Source organism: Trichomonas vaginalis, chromosome I, assembly GCF_026262505.1.
Source record: "Trichomonas vaginalis G3 chromosome I, whole genome shotgun sequence".
Lineage (NCBI taxonomy): Eukaryota > Parabasalia > Trichomonadida > Trichomonadidae > Trichomonas > Trichomonas vaginalis.
In genome coordinates, this window is record NC_067203.1 from 3,473,282 (window position 1) to 3,490,597 (window position 17,316).

Below are 17,316 nucleotides of genomic sequence, written 5' to 3' on the forward strand. Positions count from 1 at the left end.
TATGACAACACACATTTCTTATGTGGTTTTCCAACAGAAGTGGACTTTTGCTTCCAGCAAGGTCAAACATCTACTGCTCCAATAACATACAAATTGTCTGTTAAAGGACCTATTGAACTAGCAACTGAAAATGTACCAAAGCCACTTATTGGATTTATGAGGGATTGTTGCTTTGCCATTCAGGTGCGTGCTAATGGCATCCCAATAATAAGATTAGATGACTATAACTTAGCTACGGACGACAGTGAGGAATAAAGGATGAACGTTTATTTTTAAAGCTTATAAATGAGTTCTTCATCAAGCTCTCGTGAACCTTCACCATCTATGAAACAAACTTTACCAAACGATTATGGAGCACCTATTGAATATTTCTTACGAGCTGCACAATGGCAAAGAGCAGTCTCACCAAGGTTAGGTGTTCCACCAGCTCCTGTCAAAAATAGCATTTGGTCAAGTCCTTATATAAATATGGTCTCCCACTAGGTTTGCTAGCTACAGCAGGAGCAGTTATGATGTTGAAAAGAAATAAAGCAAATGTTGTAAATAATACTGAAGTAGCTGAAGTTAAACAAACTCCAACACCTTCGCCAAAACCAACGCCTTCACAAGCAAAACCTTCAATGACTCCTGAACCTATGGAAGTACAAACTCCTGTTCAAAAGTCAACTCCTAAACCGACTCCAACATTTAAACCAGAACCTACTCCTCAAATAAATCGTAAAACTCCTGCGTTTCCTTACTGAAAAAATAACGTTATTTTTATTTTATTTGAACATTTTATTTAGAGTAAAATGACGACTAAAGTCACTGAAGCAATGAAACAAAAGTTTTTGGTAGAATACATTAAATCAGGAACTATTCCAGAAGGTTTTTACATTCATACTATGAAGGATGGTAGAGTTCAGTTTAGAAAGATAAAACAACCATTAGATAGAGAAGGAATTTTGAGAAAGATTAAACTTCATGAGGACAACATTGCTAAACTTAGGAAGAAGTTAGAAGAGTTGGATAAAGGAAGAGAGTTATAAAGCAATGAATTCAACAGGGTAAAAAACAGGTGAAAAACAGGTGAAAAAAGAGGTGAGATCTCACCACTTCACCTAAATTTATTTTTGCGCTATGTTTTCATACGTGTGAGGGTGGTGATATCATTAATTTTTAAGTTTATTTTTAAGTTTATTTTTTATTTTATTTTTATATAAATGACAGAACAAAAGCAACTCATTCGAATTCCACAGTATAACAAACATACATTTAAACATTTATTCTTCCTTCCTGAGCATAACATGTTCTTTCAAATACATCCGAGACCAGTTGACTTTTCATTGACTGTGTATAAAGATAGAAATAGTTATATCATTAAACCATACGATGACGAAGGTAAGTTATGTAAATTGTACGTTAAGAAGTTAGAGAAAGTTTATGGCTTCAAGTATGACTACAATAGGGTTAACACTGATGATGAAGATATTGAGGAAAATTTATGAGAACATTAGTGAAGTCGTTAGTGAGAACGATAGTGAGAACGTTTATTTTTTACATTAGTGAGTTCGTTAGTGAAGTGGTTGGCGGTTTTGTAAAGTGTCAAATTCACAAGTATTGGGTAAGGTGGAACGCAGTGCCGCCGTACCCAAGACTTGTATACTAACTTTGAATGAGCCTTCTCAATTTTGCTTGTTTTGCGAGTAATTTTCGAAAATTTTTCACCAAGATCACCATTAGGCTTTTGTATGTTCTTTTTTCTTGTAAGACAACGATTACTTCTTTGTTTTGGAAATTTGGTTCGGTTAATTTTCGTGATTCCCTTTTGTTCGATTGAGAATAAATTCTCGGTGAGTAATGTTTTATCGAATTTGTAATTTGATGGATTTGCCATTGATTTGATCACTTGATTAACCACTTTATTCTGGTCATTTGGGATTTCATTGAGAATCTTCTCATCATTTTGAGAAAACTCACCTGTTTCTGGTGTAAAGTCGATTGAATTCTCGTTTACTTGATTTGACTGTTGAAATTCTTTAAGTTTGATTTGATTTTCTTGGAATTTCGATTTGTTTCGGATAAATAATTTGTAATTGCTTTTTTAATATTTGCTGTGGACTTTGTATAATTGACAGGATGTTTTGCTGGTTTTGTACTGAGTAATTGTTTATCCAACAAGTGTTTATCGACTTTCATTAAGATTGCAATCATTATTTCGAGGCTAGGATGGGCATTTTCTAATTCTTTCGAAAGCAAAGAATGGAAGGATTCAAGAGCATTATTTGTGTAGATATCATCCTCTGAATCTAATTGGTTAATGAACTCATAATCTTTCTTCCATACTTTTTTATAGTAATTTACGAACGGCTTTGCAATTTCTGAGGATGACTCATCGATTAATTTAAGTATTTGATAAAATGAGTCTTTTTCGACGAAAGGTAATGAGGAATAAATTTGGTAAAGTGTAAAAATCTCTTTTGGTATCTCTTGTTTCGGGTATAATTCTTTTATTTTGCGAATTAATGCTTGGCGATAATGAAATAAGCAGCCAGTAACCTTTGCGTTTGGACAAAATAATTTAATGGATTTGTAAAGTGCGATTTCAAAATCTACGTAAACAGTTTTGAAATTGTTGAACCCAATTATTGAAATTAATGCGGAAAATGCGGTTGTATACGCTTCTGCTGTCCGAGATTTCATAAGAATGTGGACAACAGGAATGTATTCATTCGTTGTTTGGTCAAGCACCATTAATGTAAGGAGTTGACCCTTGTCATCGAACTGTCTTGGGACGATTTTAAAGGTACCGTCCAAGAATAATTTTGTTGCTGAGTGACAAATTGAGACAGAACGATCATAACCGAAAATTATTATTGGTTCTGGGTAAAACGCGATGTATTTTAGAAAATTTTCGGAATTTTGTTTGGTAATTGAAAGAATTTGTTCCACAAAATCTGGAATAACCAAATTATGTGGATAAAACTCTTTGTATAATGTGCGTGGTAAATTTTCTGGTATTTTTGGAGGCCTTTCAAGTTTTGTTGCCTCAGAAAGTAAATATGATAATATTTGCGCTTCTGAAGTTAACGGTTGTATTGAATGGTGTTCACGTGTAATTTGCATTAGATCCCTAATTTTTGTTTCTTCTTCAATATCTCTAAAAACTGTACCTTTTGGTGTGCATGAATGCTCACACTGAGAGGTTCGATTTTTGGAATTTGATTTGGGTACAGTGTCACTTTTATTTTGTAATTGCAGCTTCCTTCGCATTTGTAAACGATTGAATATGAATGTTCGGTGCCGGATGAATCAATTTTGTGAAATTATAGGGAGGACTAATATAATATTGTGTGTAAACGTTTTTATCGCAATCTCTGAGTTGAATTGTGCAAGCACGCTTTAAATAATTCCATACGTGCTTTCTTAAATTTTTTGAATAATTTGGAAAGTGTAAATTTAAAAATTGATTCAGAAATTCATGTTTATTCGTAGCATTTTTTTGATATATGATAGCTGCTCCATTCAATTCATCGATCTGAGGCTGAGAAAAATGAAAAGTACGAGGAGGCATATGATTGTCAAAATTTTATAAGTTATATAATAGTGATCTGCACTATTAAGAGGAGTTTTTTCATTACTATTGTTTTCAGATTTCTTTACTTTTTCTGAAATTTAATTATAATTGGATGTTATACTTCAATTCCTTAGTTGATAATAAAAGAACATAATATATGATCTTTGTTTCATTATTTAATTTTGTTCTATTTCCTTTATTTGACGAGAAAAATGAAAATTGTTTTCGAAAAACTCCAAAAAAATTAGAGAAAACCGAATTTGTCTTGAAAAATTAATGATATTAAGCTCATTTTTGAAATTTTTTAAAAATTTTGGTGATTATTCACAATGTCAAAATTGAAATTTATCTAAGAAGGATGCAAATCTCATAATTTAAGGAAACAATTCATATATTTTGAAGGAGTGGAATAAAATTTTAGGCATTTACGATATTATTTTAGAAATTAAACTGATATATGAGAAAATCTAAATTTAGCAATTCTGTCACTTTTTTAAAATATGGATAATATTCTTCCATTTATTGTGAAAATTCTTTCCCAACCATTCTCTAAAGAAGAATTTAATCAATTTATGGATGCAATCTGGGAGATTAAAGAAGATCGAAAAAACCAGAATTTTCGAAAAAGTGACACCAACTATTAAAGTTATTTTATTACTAGATTTATTTACAAATTATAAGATAATATCATTAACCGAATATATTTTTAATATAAATAAAAAACTTTTTTATACAAAAAATTACAATCAATCGATAAATATTATAAAACATTTATTCCAAAAAGATTAAGTAATAGGTGGGATCCTGCATATAATATAATTTTATGTCATAAAGTTTACAAATTTTAGATGGACCACAGTGAGAATGTGAGTGGTTAATTTAAAGGTGGTCTGATAAAGATATCGAAGCTTACTCAACACAGCATGAAGCAGTTTCTAATACACAATCTTACTAGTGGTGTTTCGGTCGCCAGCGCTCTCATAGGGGTGCTGATTTCAAAAACCACTACTTCAAATTATTCAACAATACTCAATGCAGCATGAAGCAGCTACTACTGCTGTATCTTACTGGTAGTGTTTTGGTCGTTGGCTCTTGCACAGTCTCTCAGATTTTCAAATTTTTTTTCAACACTATCTTGTTTCGCTCTCAGAAAGCTATCCTACAAAGACATCGAAGCTTACTCAACACAGCATGAAGCAGTTTCTAATACACAATCTTACTAGTGGTGTTTCGGTCGCCAGCGCTCTCATAGGGGTGCTGATTTCAAAAACCACTACTTCAAATTATTCAACAATACTCAATGCAGCATGAAGCAGCTACTACTGCTGTATCTTACTGGTAGTGTTTTGGTCGTTGGCTCTTGCACAGTCTCTCAGATTTTCAAATTTTTTTTCAACACTATCTTGTTTCGCTCTCAGAAAGCTATCCTACAAAGACATCGAAGCTTACTCAACACAGCATGAAGCAGTTTCTAATACACAATCTTACTAGTGGTGTTTCGGTCGCCAGCGCTCTCATAGGGGTGCTGATTTCAAAAACCACTACTTCAAATTATTCAACAATACTCAATGCAGCATGAAGCAGCTACTACTGCTGTATCTTACTGGTAGTGTTCTTCGCTTCTTACTATCAACTCTAAAACTAGTTTGATGTATTATTTATTCAATATTAACATTAATTATTTACAATTCTCACTTTTTTTCATTTTTTAAATGAATCAATCCGTTCCTGCACCCCTTGCTGATACAAAACAATATATTGATTTCATTCATTATCTTCAATATGGAGTTCAAGCAGAGATGCGTGCTAACTGCAATTATCGGAAAGATTCGCATTTGAATTCAGATGGAGTAACAATTATTAGACATTACTGTAGATGGGGAAGTTGTAGTGCTAACTTTACCTTTGAAATGAAATCTAATCAATACAGATTTGTAAATGGACATCATTTTCATAATCATGTTGGTGAACCACCGTCTTTTAAATATATACATATATAAATATACATATATAAATATACATATATAAATATATACATATATAAATATACATATATAAATATACATATATAAATATACATATATAAATATACATATATAAATATACATATATAAATATACATATATAAATATACATATATAAATATACATATATAAATATACATATATAAATATACATATATAAATATACATATATAAATATACATATATAAATATACATATATAAATATACATATATAAATATACATATATAAATATACATATATAAATATACATATATAAATATACATATATAAATATACATATATAAATATACATATATAAATATACATATATAAATATACATATATAAATATACATATATAAATATACATATATAAATATACATATATAAATATACATATATAAATATACATATATAAATATACATATATAAATATACATATATAAATATACATATATAAATATACATATATAAATATACATATATAAATATACATATATAAATATACATATATAAATATACATATATAAATATACATATATAAATATACATATATAAATATACATATATAAATATACATATATAAATATACATATATAAATATACATATATAAATATACATATATAAATATACATATATAAATATACATATATAAATATACATATATAAATATACATATATAAATATACATATATAAATATACATATATAAATATACATATATAAATATACATATATAAATATACATATATAAATATACATATATAAATATACATATATAAATATACATATATAAATATACATATATAAATATACATATATAAATATACATATATAAATATACATATATAAATATATTTATATATATAAATATATAAATAACAAAATACAATCAAAAATAGTGTTTGGAAATTTAAGGTTAAGTGTCACTTTTCTATTGTCACTTTTTCGTAAATTCTACCACACTCGTGTAAACCTATTCAATTGTATTTTACTAAAGGATATAGATTCATTCACGAACTTAAATAAGTGTTCACTACATTAAATTCTCATTATTTAAAATCTGATTATTTGGCTTGTTCTTTAAAATCAAGTTTAAAGCCTTCCATAGTGTGACAGGTACATTGCTAGAGACTATACTACAAGTTGGGCTATTTTAATTATAAATTAAAATAATAATTTGCATTCGCATTACACATCCTAAGTCCAAATCAAACTTGACCGATATGTAATGATAGCTAATAATATATACTTCAATGCTATATAAATGAATACCCTTAGAAACAAATACACACAGGGAGTTTTTGCTTCCATCAAGAGCTGCGGAAATTTTTATAAACGTTATTTCAAATCTTAGTGATGAGACAAGTTACAATGAAGAAAACGTTATTAATATTTACAATATGTTTACGAGAGAATGTGACAAATTACTAATTGAAAATGAAAAATCAATACAAGAAATATTTTCAAACAAACAGGCAATATCAAAGAAAATTCATTTAATGGGTTATACGATTCTCAGGTCAGATTACAAAACGGTTATTTTAGAGCGCCTTTTCGCGGAATTTGGAAATACAAATGCAGATTTGTTAGCTAATCTAATACTCACGAATTGTATTTGGAAAAGCGATATTCTGCAATACGTTTTGGAAAACTTTGAGCCATCTCAAGTAACAAATAAATTACTTTTATTCAGAATTTCCAATAAATTCTCAGTTTCAATGCACACATTAAGTATCCATCGTTTTGTAAACAAGATACTCGAGATTTCAATCAAGATTTACTTTACAGACGAAAGTTTGCAAAACGAAAGATTAGAATTCGTTATCAAAACAATTTTAGATACAAAAGAAGAATATTTAGAATACGTACCAAAAGAATTAATTGAAAGATTAAAAATTACAGCAATGAAGATGAAATAAGCAAATTATAATGATATAATTTTTTAATATGAATAAATATTTGAGTGGAAATCAATCATATAAAGAATGAGGAACTTGATAAGTGCTTGTGATCAGACAAATCTGTTTTTCAATAAGACATCTTAGAAAAAAAATTGTAATTTGACTATTTCAATATCATAAACACATTTCTATTGTTATAAAAGTCTTAAGTGCTTGTGATCAGACAAATCTGTTTTTCAATAAGACATCTTAGAAAAAAAAATTGTAATTTGACTATTTCAATATCATAAACACATTTCTATTGTTATAAAAGTCTTAAGTGCTTGTGATCAGACAAATCTGTTTTTCAATAAGACATCTTAGAAAAAAAAATTGTAATTTGACTATTTCAATATCATAAACACATTTCTATTGTTATAAAAGTCTTAAGTGCTTGTGATCAGACAAATCTGTTTTTCAATAAGACATCTTAGAAAAAAAATTGTAATTTGACTATTTCAATATCATAAACACATTTCTATTGTTATAAAAGTCTTAAGTGCTTGTGATCAGACAAATCTGTTTTTCAATAAGACATCTTAGAAAAAAAATTGTAATTTGACTATTTCAATATCATAAACACATTTCTATTGTTATAAAAGTCTTAAGTGCTTGTGATCAGACAAATCTGTTTTTCAATAAGACATCTTAGAAAAAAAAATTGTAATTTGACTATTTCAATATCATAAACACATTTCTATTGTTATAAAAGTCTTAAGTGCTTGTGATCAGACAAATCTGTTTTTCAATAAGACATCTTAGAAAAAAAAATTGTAATTTGACTATTTCAATATCATAAACACATTTCTATTGTTATAAAAGTCTTAAGTGCTTGTGATCAGACAAATCTGTTTTTCAATAAGACATCTTAGAAAAAAAATTGTAATTTGACTATTTCAATATCATAAACACATTTCTATTGTTATAAAAGTCTTAAGTGCTTGTGATCAGACAAATTATAATATAAAAAAAATATACAAACAAATAAAATTTAAATATTTCTAAAAAAAAGACTATTCGTAATCTCCATTCATTGCACAGGCAAGTGCATGTAATGTGTTTTCATCTTCGAACGCTCTTTTCCTATTTTCTTTTTCACATAAACTAGCAGCCATCGTTAGAATGTAATTACCATTTTCACCCAGTCTTTGAGCTAAGCTACGAACACTTAGCAAAGTGTTTGTGAAGTTGTTATCATTCACACTTTCTCTTGAGGCTGCGAAGCAAGATAATGTATCAGCACCAGCAGTCTCAACAATGACTCTCAAGACGTCAGTTGTTGTGGAAGAAAACCTGAACTTTCTTGCACACAATTCGAATAGTAACTGAGCAACATCAGAAATTGCAGTTTCTTGATTTGCACTTCCGGATGCAAAAGATAAAGTAGATGAGCCTAGCAAGCATTTTGCAATCCAAGCTGCGCGGCTTTCACATTTGCTCATAGCACTCCTTGATTCGAACAATAAGTTCCTATCTAGAGGAGACACCAAACAAGCACTCTCTTCCATTCTCTTAAATCTTTCATCAATTAATTTATCAGAAACTTTCTCGTAACCAAGTGGGAGTAGTTCGAAGTACACCGGATTTAATTTCGAAATTATTCGTTTGAAGTCGTCCATTGTAGTAAGTTTTTGATACCCTAAGTATAATTTAATAAATTCCCTTGTATATGAAGGAGGGAAATATGGTATGAGCTCCTCACAATTTGTGACATAATTGGCTTCTGGATTTCCGATTCTTCTAAATGGATGCAAATCTTTGATGTTTTTGATGCTCTCAACAATACTTAAAGGAAAAATATAGGAAATGCCATCAATATATTGTATTACTTTTTGAAATTGATTCTCATCCAATTCACAAGAATTCAAAATTGGAATCATAAATATTGAAAAATTCCCTTCTTCGAATAAATCTAATATCCCATTTACAAGCTCATCAAGCAATTTGACATGCAAAGGTTCAAGTGGTTCTACAGCAGAAGGTAGAATTTGCTGAATGATTTTCACACCTGGTGGTAATTGGAACCGATCAACTCTTGACTGAGGAGCAGGAGGGAAAAACAGTTTAGATATAATAGGAATAGATTCGTTGTATGGCATTGCGAGAATTGTTTTAATATCTTTAATGATAATTTCATCTGGCAATTCATCTGCTGAAATTAGTTTAAATATCGTTTGAACGGCTAATAAACTCAGCCCTTGTTCTTCGTTTAATGCTCTCCTTAAATATTCTTCATCTGCTGTAATATGTCCTAATCCAATCATCATGTCTTCTATAAATCTTGCATTTACAGCAGATAAAGGTTTTTTCAAGAGAGAGAGAAGAAGTAAATCGGATAAAAATCTGAAATGATTTCTTCGATCAATAATTAGATTTAGACACCATTTTTCATTGTCAACATCGAGCCCGTGCCGGCAAGCATATGAAAAGAATGCAGCTGTGAGTCGCTCATCATTAATATTATTGAGACAAAATTCTTCAATTGAGTTCCATTCATCTATTGACACCTTTCGGAATGAAAACCATAAGAATCCGGTTAAATCTGCTTTGCATGGCTTCCTATATGGATATAGGATATTTGGTTCGCCAAGGATATTAATTTTGCATGTTGACTTCTTTTCTTTTGAGTTTTTGGTTGTTGCATTTGATTCGCTCTTGAACCAGCTAGGTTTATTTGTTGGATCATGTTCAATTTTGAAATCAGATATTGGTAAAGATAAAAATTTTGGATTTCCTTTCTCTAAACATTTGATTTCAATAGTTTCGGTGCCAACAATTTCAGCAGCTGGCCTGACAAAATCGAAATTTTGAGCATTTCTTTCATAAATTTCTATCTTTAAAGGTGACAGCAATGAAAAATCGGAGATCTTTATGCCTGATAGCTGTTTAATGATTTCTTCATCACCTTCTTCTATAATCCAATTATTATATGGAATTTCCGATGCGCATTGTTTAATGTAATCCATGTTTAATCTAGCTGCAAGGAAAGCATTAGAAGATGGCAATTTTTCCCCTTTTCTATCCATGGCAGCAAGAACCTCTCTTGATGTCTCAGCGGCAGTTAAGATATAAGGGCCGCAAGCAGAGCCAGGTGATGCCATGAATGATGAGAGAGCAACGGATACTGCACAATCAAACGGGAAAGATTGAGCAAAGAAAGCAGAAACTTGCATTGATACAAGAGAATGAAGTTCGGGAAACTTGGTTTCGGCATATTCACGGAGTGCAACAACCAATTTACAAACTGAAGTAGTAAAGGCATTTGATAAGAAACGGCAAACGTCAAATAAGCCCGCAACAGTAGGGAAAGAAGGACTGCATTGAGCAATAATTTGAGCAAGAATCAGAACACTTGCATTAACAATTTGTCCAAAAGTAGATTGCATAATTGGTTCATTTAATAAATTTAATAAATCTGGGAGTGCTTTGCTTATATGATTCCATTGTGTTACTTGAGACGATAGAACAGCTCTGTCAAATGAAAACCCGAGAGTTGAGAGGGATGATAATAAAACAGATAAAACTCTATGGAAAAGATCATCTGCACGCTGGCAAGGGCTCCTTTGAACTTGGTCTAATATAGTTGTAACTGACATCTCATAAGAAGCTGGCGGTAGTAAGCCAGCATCAATTAGTTCAACAACAAAAGAAGGATCAATATTTGCAATTAAAGGTAAATAAGAACTTGCATTTTCAAACCAATCCAAATGGGAGTATTCCAAACTTATAGATAGTTTTTCAAGAAAATATGGTAGTTCTTGAATGACTGATGGATGCGGATCAGATATGAAAGCCAAAACTATATCCTCAAATGAAATTGAGAGATTATTTGGTAGAAAAATGCTGAAATTAATATTTTCAAGCAATTTTATAAGTTGAATTTGTTCAACGAAATAGCGAGGTAAAGGATTAAGACATAAATTGATAATCTTTGTTGCTTGTGATGGTGCAATACTGTATAATTCGTCAAAACATTCTGTCAAAATTTCGATAATTGAAATAAAAATTAATGGATCACGTTCGATTGCTTGTTTTTCTAAATATGATAAAAAGTTATCGGGTATTAGGTGTTCTTTGATAAATAACGCTGTTAGTTTTGTTATTGAAATTAAAATTGGAGTCGGAATCTGATCATCGTATGATAAAAACATCTTTAATTTATCGATTGATATTAATTTGAGACGAGCACAAATTGTGAAACAATCAATAATTGCAGCCTTTTGTGCAACATTCGTTTTTGAATATATATCACATAGAGTTCCGACAATAGTAATCCAGAAAGGTATATATTTGGATGGAGGATGCCTGTAGTACCGATGAAGTAATAAAGTAATGATCTCTATTGAAGCAGAAATATGACTTGAATTATCGCATTTCAAATAACGAAGTAATGTATCTTCAAGTAGTATTACATCAATGTTGCGCTCTTTTGGCCACTCGTAAAGAAAATCTTTTAAAAATTCTAAATTGGACTTATTGACAACATATGAGAAATAATAAGTTGGCGATTTTTGTGATAAAAATGCAACAGTAGATGATAGTGGTGAGTTAATTAAAAAATCAATAATTTTTTGTAAATTTTCTTCCGTCATCGATTCACGGATTAGCAGCCATACATCTTGAGGAACTTTTTGCAAAAATTCTGGTTTCGTTGCTTTAATAAATGTTTGGCATGTACCTATAAGTTGTTGTCGTTGACAAGGAGCAACCGAGCGCAAAGTTAAACACCAAAATGTAAATAATACGGCCTGTGATGGAGGCTGGAGCTTTGAAGTATCGATTTCAGAAAGAACAGTTCGTAATAAATTTGGTGCAAAACCTGAAAGTAAAGAACCCCAATATGAAATAAATGCATTGGCTTCAACTCGAATATTTAAATCTTCATGGCATGTTAATGGGAGAGCAAGAGACATTAATTGAGAAATTATTGGTTTTGAATCATTCGAATTCGATTCTACTAGTTGAGATATCTGTAATTCAACTTTAATTGTATGTAGAGATTTTGATATTCTTAAAGGATCATTAGCTTGTATTGCTTGTTCAAGAGGTTTCAATTTTGAAGATATTTGATTCATTATCTTTTCTGACAAAAAACTGATATTTTTATTAATTTATCATATCATCTTAATATACAAGAAATTCACTAAATTTTATTCATTGACCATAAAATAAAAATGTCAAAATTTCAGATCGAAAAAGTTCTAAACGCAATTGGGCGTCTTACTTGTAATCGCGTGTGTAGTAAATATGCAAGCATGCAAATTACAAAAAAAGTAAAACATAGAAAAACACAAAATGATTTCAAATGATAATTCGAAATCAAATTGTCCATTTCTTCCATTGCAAAATATGTTTTACTCTTTATTTGCTTGTCCGATATTAATTGAACAAAAGAAATTAGATTTGGCTCAGAGGATTCCGATATATATTGATTGTTGCAATATGAATGGAATATAACAGGAAATGTTTCTGAATTTGTGATAATAGATTTAGAAAATAATAATATTGAATTCGTCAGCAAAAAATTAATATCATCGGCATAAACCTCATGAAGTGTTAAGGAATTTCCACCATCAAATAAATATCCTTGATTTTTTATTAAAGCAGAGTTTCGAATCGTTGTAATCGAATCTTCAAAAAAGAAAATAGAACCCTTATGCGGAGCACTGTTCCTAATTATATTAAGATACTGCATTGTGCTTGATTGGCTCAATTTATGAAGCCAAAAGATAGTATCACCTGTATTATTTACAAAAGACGAATGTTTAATTATTTGACCAAAATTTCTTGTGGAGTGTATTGCTGCTGCTTCTGCTTCAACAATATTGAAAGATGAATTGAAAAGTGAAATATTCTGAAATCCGTTGTCAATAAATATAGATTGACAGAGGCCAATAAATGTTCTATCAGAGCTTTTTATCACTGTGCTGCTTTCAATACGAAAAAAGGAATTTGTTTTATCAAGATATGTAAAGATTGCTTGTCCACCTTCGATGCTAGTGCATGTATCAAAATATGTACAATCTAGTGCTAATATTGAACCTTGATAGTATATAGCCCCACCAAAGGCAGTAGACATGTAATTTATAAAACAAACTTTATTTAAAATTGATGATAATGTAGGTTTAGCAAGCTTTAACGCTCCTCCTGATGTCGTTATTGACATATTTCGAAAGTAGCAATTAACAATTGAAATATTATCCATGGTCGGAAATAATGGCCTGAAATATTCGAATTGTGTGTCATTAATCATTGATTGATGCGAAATTTGATAGTTTGAAAGATAAATTAGCCGATTTTTTTCAGTCATTAGAAGTTTGCTCATGTAAGTCAAGAAAATGCACATTGAAACGATAAATGAATAGATAAAGTATAGTAAAATTAACGGTACGGTCTTGAATTTAATATAATTTTCGAGTTTTGGAACAATTTTTAAGAACGAACAATATTTGCAAAGCGTCCAGGATTAAAATGAGATAATAGCACTCAATTGTGGGCTAAAACAAAAAAGTTTAATAAATATTTAAAATACTAAATATTTTATTTAACGAATTTAGATCATTGAATTGACCAAATTCGAGTTTAATGGAGTAGAATCTAGAACTTGTTCTGGTTTTCTGCGCTTGATAATAAGGAATACTATGACTATGATGAGAATGACAATTAAGCCGCTTAATGCTCCAATGATAGCTTTTCCATAGACAGGAAGCCCTTGATTTTGATTATCAGTTGGTTGTGGGGCTATTGAAGGGCTGAATGATGTTGTTGGTTGGGATGTAGGAGCCGTTGTGGGTTTTGTAGTAGGAGCTGTTGTTGGTTCTGATGTTGGTTCTGATGTAGGTGCTGTAGTAGGAGCTGTTGTGGGTGGGGTTGGAATAAACCAGTTATGGATAGTGTTTATAACTTCTTGTCTTGCAAAGGTGATGCCTTCTGGTTCATTGTCTTGCTTGTCAGCAAATTCATCACCATAGCCGGCATTAATAATTACCAGGCCACGACGTCCAATTGATGAATCATCCTTAATGCAGGATAGTTCAGTGTAGGCATCATAATCATCTGATGTAAAGAATGAATTTTTAGCTTGGATGTCTTTACCACCATATTCATTATTAAATTCTGTTGTATCTGGAAGGTTTTTCTCGAAAAGAGACTGACAAACATAATTCCAAAACGTCGAATTTACATAAGTAGAACGAAGAGCACCACTTGATATAGGGAAAGAATCTAATTGATTACATTTCATCCAAAATCTGGCTCTATCCTCAGTCATTTGAGATTTAGATATGATTGGCCATAATTTTAGGAATGAAGCATGACCGACAAATTGATCAGTGTATGGACCCAAAAGGATTGATGTATTATAACGGTCTGAAAAATCTGCCTTACTAAGAGTATCACAAAGATCATAAAAAGTGCTATTGAACTTTCTATTGCGAATACCTTGTGAAATCGCTTCAGAGAGCATGTACATGAAATCTGTATAAAATGTAAAGTGCATCTCAGGACGAATTCCATAAATTTGCATCATCATTTCTTTGGTGTGGGTCTCAACATCTGAGAACAGAAGATTGTGTGCAGCATCAATCACTTTTTTGACATTTGTATAACATTGGGAATCTATATTTTTAAAGAACTGAGCTTCGTAACTATCAAACTCTGAAAATTCGTTTTTGGCCAACAAAGGGGAAGCAGAAGCCCATGAAGAAATTATACTTAGTTGCTCTCCATACTTTACCTTTACCCAAGCAGCAATTGAGCCACCATATCCTTGTCCAACAGTTAGAGATTGGCATTTATTTAAATCTTTACAATATTGATTTCTCATTTGAGCAATGAAATCATGAACATCTTCAATTGTTTGTTCAACAGTAAGATATTGGAGTTCTTCAGTTGATAAACTTTCTGTTGGCTTTGATTCACCAAAATAACGATGTTCAATCCCGAACAAGATAGCTTTAAGGTCTTTAGCAATGTTAAAAGCAGTTCCAGAAGTCATGAATTCTTGATTAAAAGATTCTTGATTGCCGACCAAAAAAACAAGATTGTTTGATTTTTTCAGATCAAAATCATTTACGTAATAAGTTTGATTGTATTTCTCTTTTTTGGCCTCATGATCAATATATTGTTCGAATAATTTTTGGTCATTGATTGAGAAAGCAAGACAAGCTAGAAGACATAAATTCATTTTAGGAATGAAATTTTCAATTGGCGGTTCATGAATAGAACATAAACAATTCATTTTGTTCAAAATTCATATTTCAAAACGCTTGTACTAAAAATAAGTCCGATTTTTGATTGTTTAAACCGCTTTTCCAAATTCAATTTTTTTTATACGAAGGATAACTTTTATAGAGAATTGGCAAAAGAAATGAATATGATTTAAATAATTCTTTAATCAGCTTTAAGGTGAAGTGGCTGAGCGATGTGTGGATAGACAGCAGGATTGAAAATAATGCCTGGTCCGAGGAGGAGAACATGAATAACGATGGCAAAAACTCCAAGAGTTGTTAAGACATTAGTAATAATAAAGATGGTAGTGGAAATTCCGAGCAAAATAGCAATATTTGCTGGTGTGTATTCGATCTTTTTATTGCGGCACTCTTGAATCTTTTGTGAAATCTTCCAGATAAAAGAAGCAACTTCATCTTTAGAACAAATATGATTTGGTTCATTGGTTGGTATAGTGAGATCAATTGGTGGGAATAGTTGAGCTCTAATTTGATCGCCATACTTTTGGATAATAATCTTGCCTGAAAGATAAAAAGTAACAAGAAGTGTAAGAACAGGTAAGAAACCTAGATTGGCCTTTCCAATGTAGAATAGCAATAAGTCAATTGCGATAATAAGAATCGCCATTGGAATGGGTCTGTGGAAAAATATCATGGACTGGAAGTTAATCACTGCATCCGCGTGCATTTCAACAAAATTTTGGACTCCTTCTTCAGATGCAAAAGGACATGTTTTTCCGCAGCATTTTGATTTGGGGGAAGATTTTCTTTCTTCTGTCATCAATAAAAATTATTTTATATTGAAAAGTGTCGTTTTTTATGGAATAAATTTATAACAAAAAAAAAAGGTAGTGGGGCTTCCAGGCACTTCGTGCCCTCTAGCCCCGAAGATGTTTAGTATAAATGAAGTTTTTATTCGGAAAATTGTTAGTCTTCTGGTGTGAATTCGGAGGACTCTTCTTCTTCCTCCATTGCTTCTGGGAAGAAGCCTTCTTCTGGGTCGAAAACATTATATAATGTGTCACTTTTCACAAATTATATATGTTTTCATGTTTTGTCACTTTTCTGTCACTTTTCAGGAAAAAAACATTTTTATTATTATATATAAATGAATTTTACAAAACCGCCGTTACCGTTCTTTGGAAATAAGAGTAGATGTAAAGATATTATATTGAGAGAACTTAAGAAACTACCGAATGGTCTAACATTTGTAGATTTGTTCGGTGGAAGTTTCTATATATCCCATTTGTGCCATACAATATTCCCAGACTCAAAGATTATATGCAATGACTTCGACAACTATATGGACCGTCTCAAACATATACCAGACACAAACAATATATTGAAAGAGTTAAAAGAAAAGATACCTATAGGTAAGATGGAACGTATACCATTAGATAACAAAAATATTGTGAGAGAGGTTTTGAAAAAAGCAGAATATATAGACTGGGATAGTATATCTGCTAGACTATTATATAGTGGTGCTATAAGAGTTCATGACATTGAAACACTTATGTCAAAAGTTTTATATCTTAACTATACAAATGTTTTCAAAGAGGACATAGAAAATATATTGAGGGTATAG

At 30.7% G+C, this 17,316-nt stretch overlaps 6 protein-coding genes across 6 annotated transcripts, besides 12 other annotated features; 2 read left to right on the forward strand and 4 right to left on the reverse strand.

The window, feature by feature from the left end:
* Positions 1 to 1,581: part of a mobile genetic element that runs on past the window's edge.
* On the forward strand, positions 513 to 743 carry TVAGG3_0922400 (kinase C-related family; the record flags this gene model as incomplete). Its single annotated transcript, XM_001305362.2, has 1 exon — positions 513 to 743. One exon carries the CDS (start codon positions 513 to 515, stop codon positions 741 to 743), a length of 231 nt encoding a protein of 76 aa, XP_001305363.2.
* A 68-nt stretch (positions 1,582 to 1,649) lies between the features above and the next one.
* Positions 1,650 to 4,162: a mobile genetic element.
* On the reverse strand, positions 1,993 to 2,796 carry TVAGG3_0922420 (MULE transposase domain-containing protein; the record flags this gene model as incomplete). The annotated part of the gene is made up of 1 exon (XM_001305361.2): positions 1,993 to 2,796. One exon carries the CDS (start codon positions 2,794 to 2,796, stop codon positions 1,993 to 1,995), a length of 804 nt encoding a protein of 267 aa, XP_001305362.2.
* A 2,900-nt stretch (positions 4,163 to 7,062) lies between the features above and the next one.
* Positions 7,063 to 7,482, forward strand: TVAGG3_0922430 (uncharacterized protein; the record flags this gene model as incomplete). The annotated part of the gene is made up of 1 exon (XM_001305360.1): positions 7,063 to 7,482. One exon carries the CDS (start codon positions 7,063 to 7,065, stop codon positions 7,480 to 7,482), a length of 420 nt encoding a protein of 139 aa, XP_001305361.1.
* A 79-nt stretch (positions 7,483 to 7,561) lies between these two features.
* Positions 7,562 to 7,619: a mobile genetic element.
* A 51-nt stretch (positions 7,620 to 7,670) lies between these two features.
* Positions 7,671 to 7,729: a mobile genetic element.
* Positions 7,730 to 7,780: 51 nt separating this feature from the next.
* Positions 7,781 to 7,839: a mobile genetic element.
* A 51-nt stretch (positions 7,840 to 7,890) lies between these two features.
* Positions 7,891 to 7,948: a mobile genetic element.
* A 51-nt stretch (positions 7,949 to 7,999) lies between these two features.
* Positions 8,000 to 8,057: a mobile genetic element.
* Positions 8,058 to 8,108: 51 nt separating this feature from the next.
* Positions 8,109 to 8,167: a mobile genetic element.
* Positions 8,168 to 8,218: 51 nt separating this feature from the next.
* Positions 8,219 to 8,277: a mobile genetic element.
* Positions 8,278 to 8,328: 51 nt separating this feature from the next.
* Positions 8,329 to 8,386: a mobile genetic element.
* A 51-nt stretch (positions 8,387 to 8,437) lies between these two features.
* Positions 8,438 to 8,460: a mobile genetic element.
* A 19-nt stretch (positions 8,461 to 8,479) lies between these two features.
* On the reverse strand, positions 8,480 to 12,578 carry TVAGG3_0922530 (armadillo (ARM) repeat-containing protein family; the record flags this gene model as incomplete). Its single annotated transcript, XM_001305359.2, has 1 exon — positions 8,517 to 12,578. The coding sequence occupies one exon, from the start codon at positions 12,576 to 12,578 to the stop codon at positions 8,517 to 8,519; it is 4,062 nt and encodes a 1,353-aa protein (XP_001305360.1).
* Positions 12,579 to 14,056: 1,478 nt separating this feature from the next.
* Positions 14,057 to 15,688, reverse strand: TVAGG3_0922540 (serine-type peptidase protein; the record flags this gene model as incomplete). The annotated part of the gene is made up of 1 exon (XM_001305358.1): positions 14,057 to 15,688. The coding sequence occupies one exon, from the start codon at positions 15,686 to 15,688 to the stop codon at positions 14,057 to 14,059; it is 1,632 nt and encodes a 543-aa protein (XP_001305359.1).
* A 148-nt stretch (positions 15,689 to 15,836) lies between these two features.
* On the reverse strand, positions 15,837 to 16,518 carry TVAGG3_0922550 (uncharacterized protein; the record flags this gene model as incomplete). The annotated part of the gene is made up of 1 exon (XM_001305357.2): positions 15,895 to 16,512. One exon carries the CDS (start codon positions 16,510 to 16,512, stop codon positions 15,895 to 15,897), a length of 618 nt encoding a protein of 205 aa, XP_001305358.1.
* A 47-nt stretch (positions 16,519 to 16,565) lies between these two features.
* Positions 16,566 to 17,316: part of a mobile genetic element that runs on past the window's edge.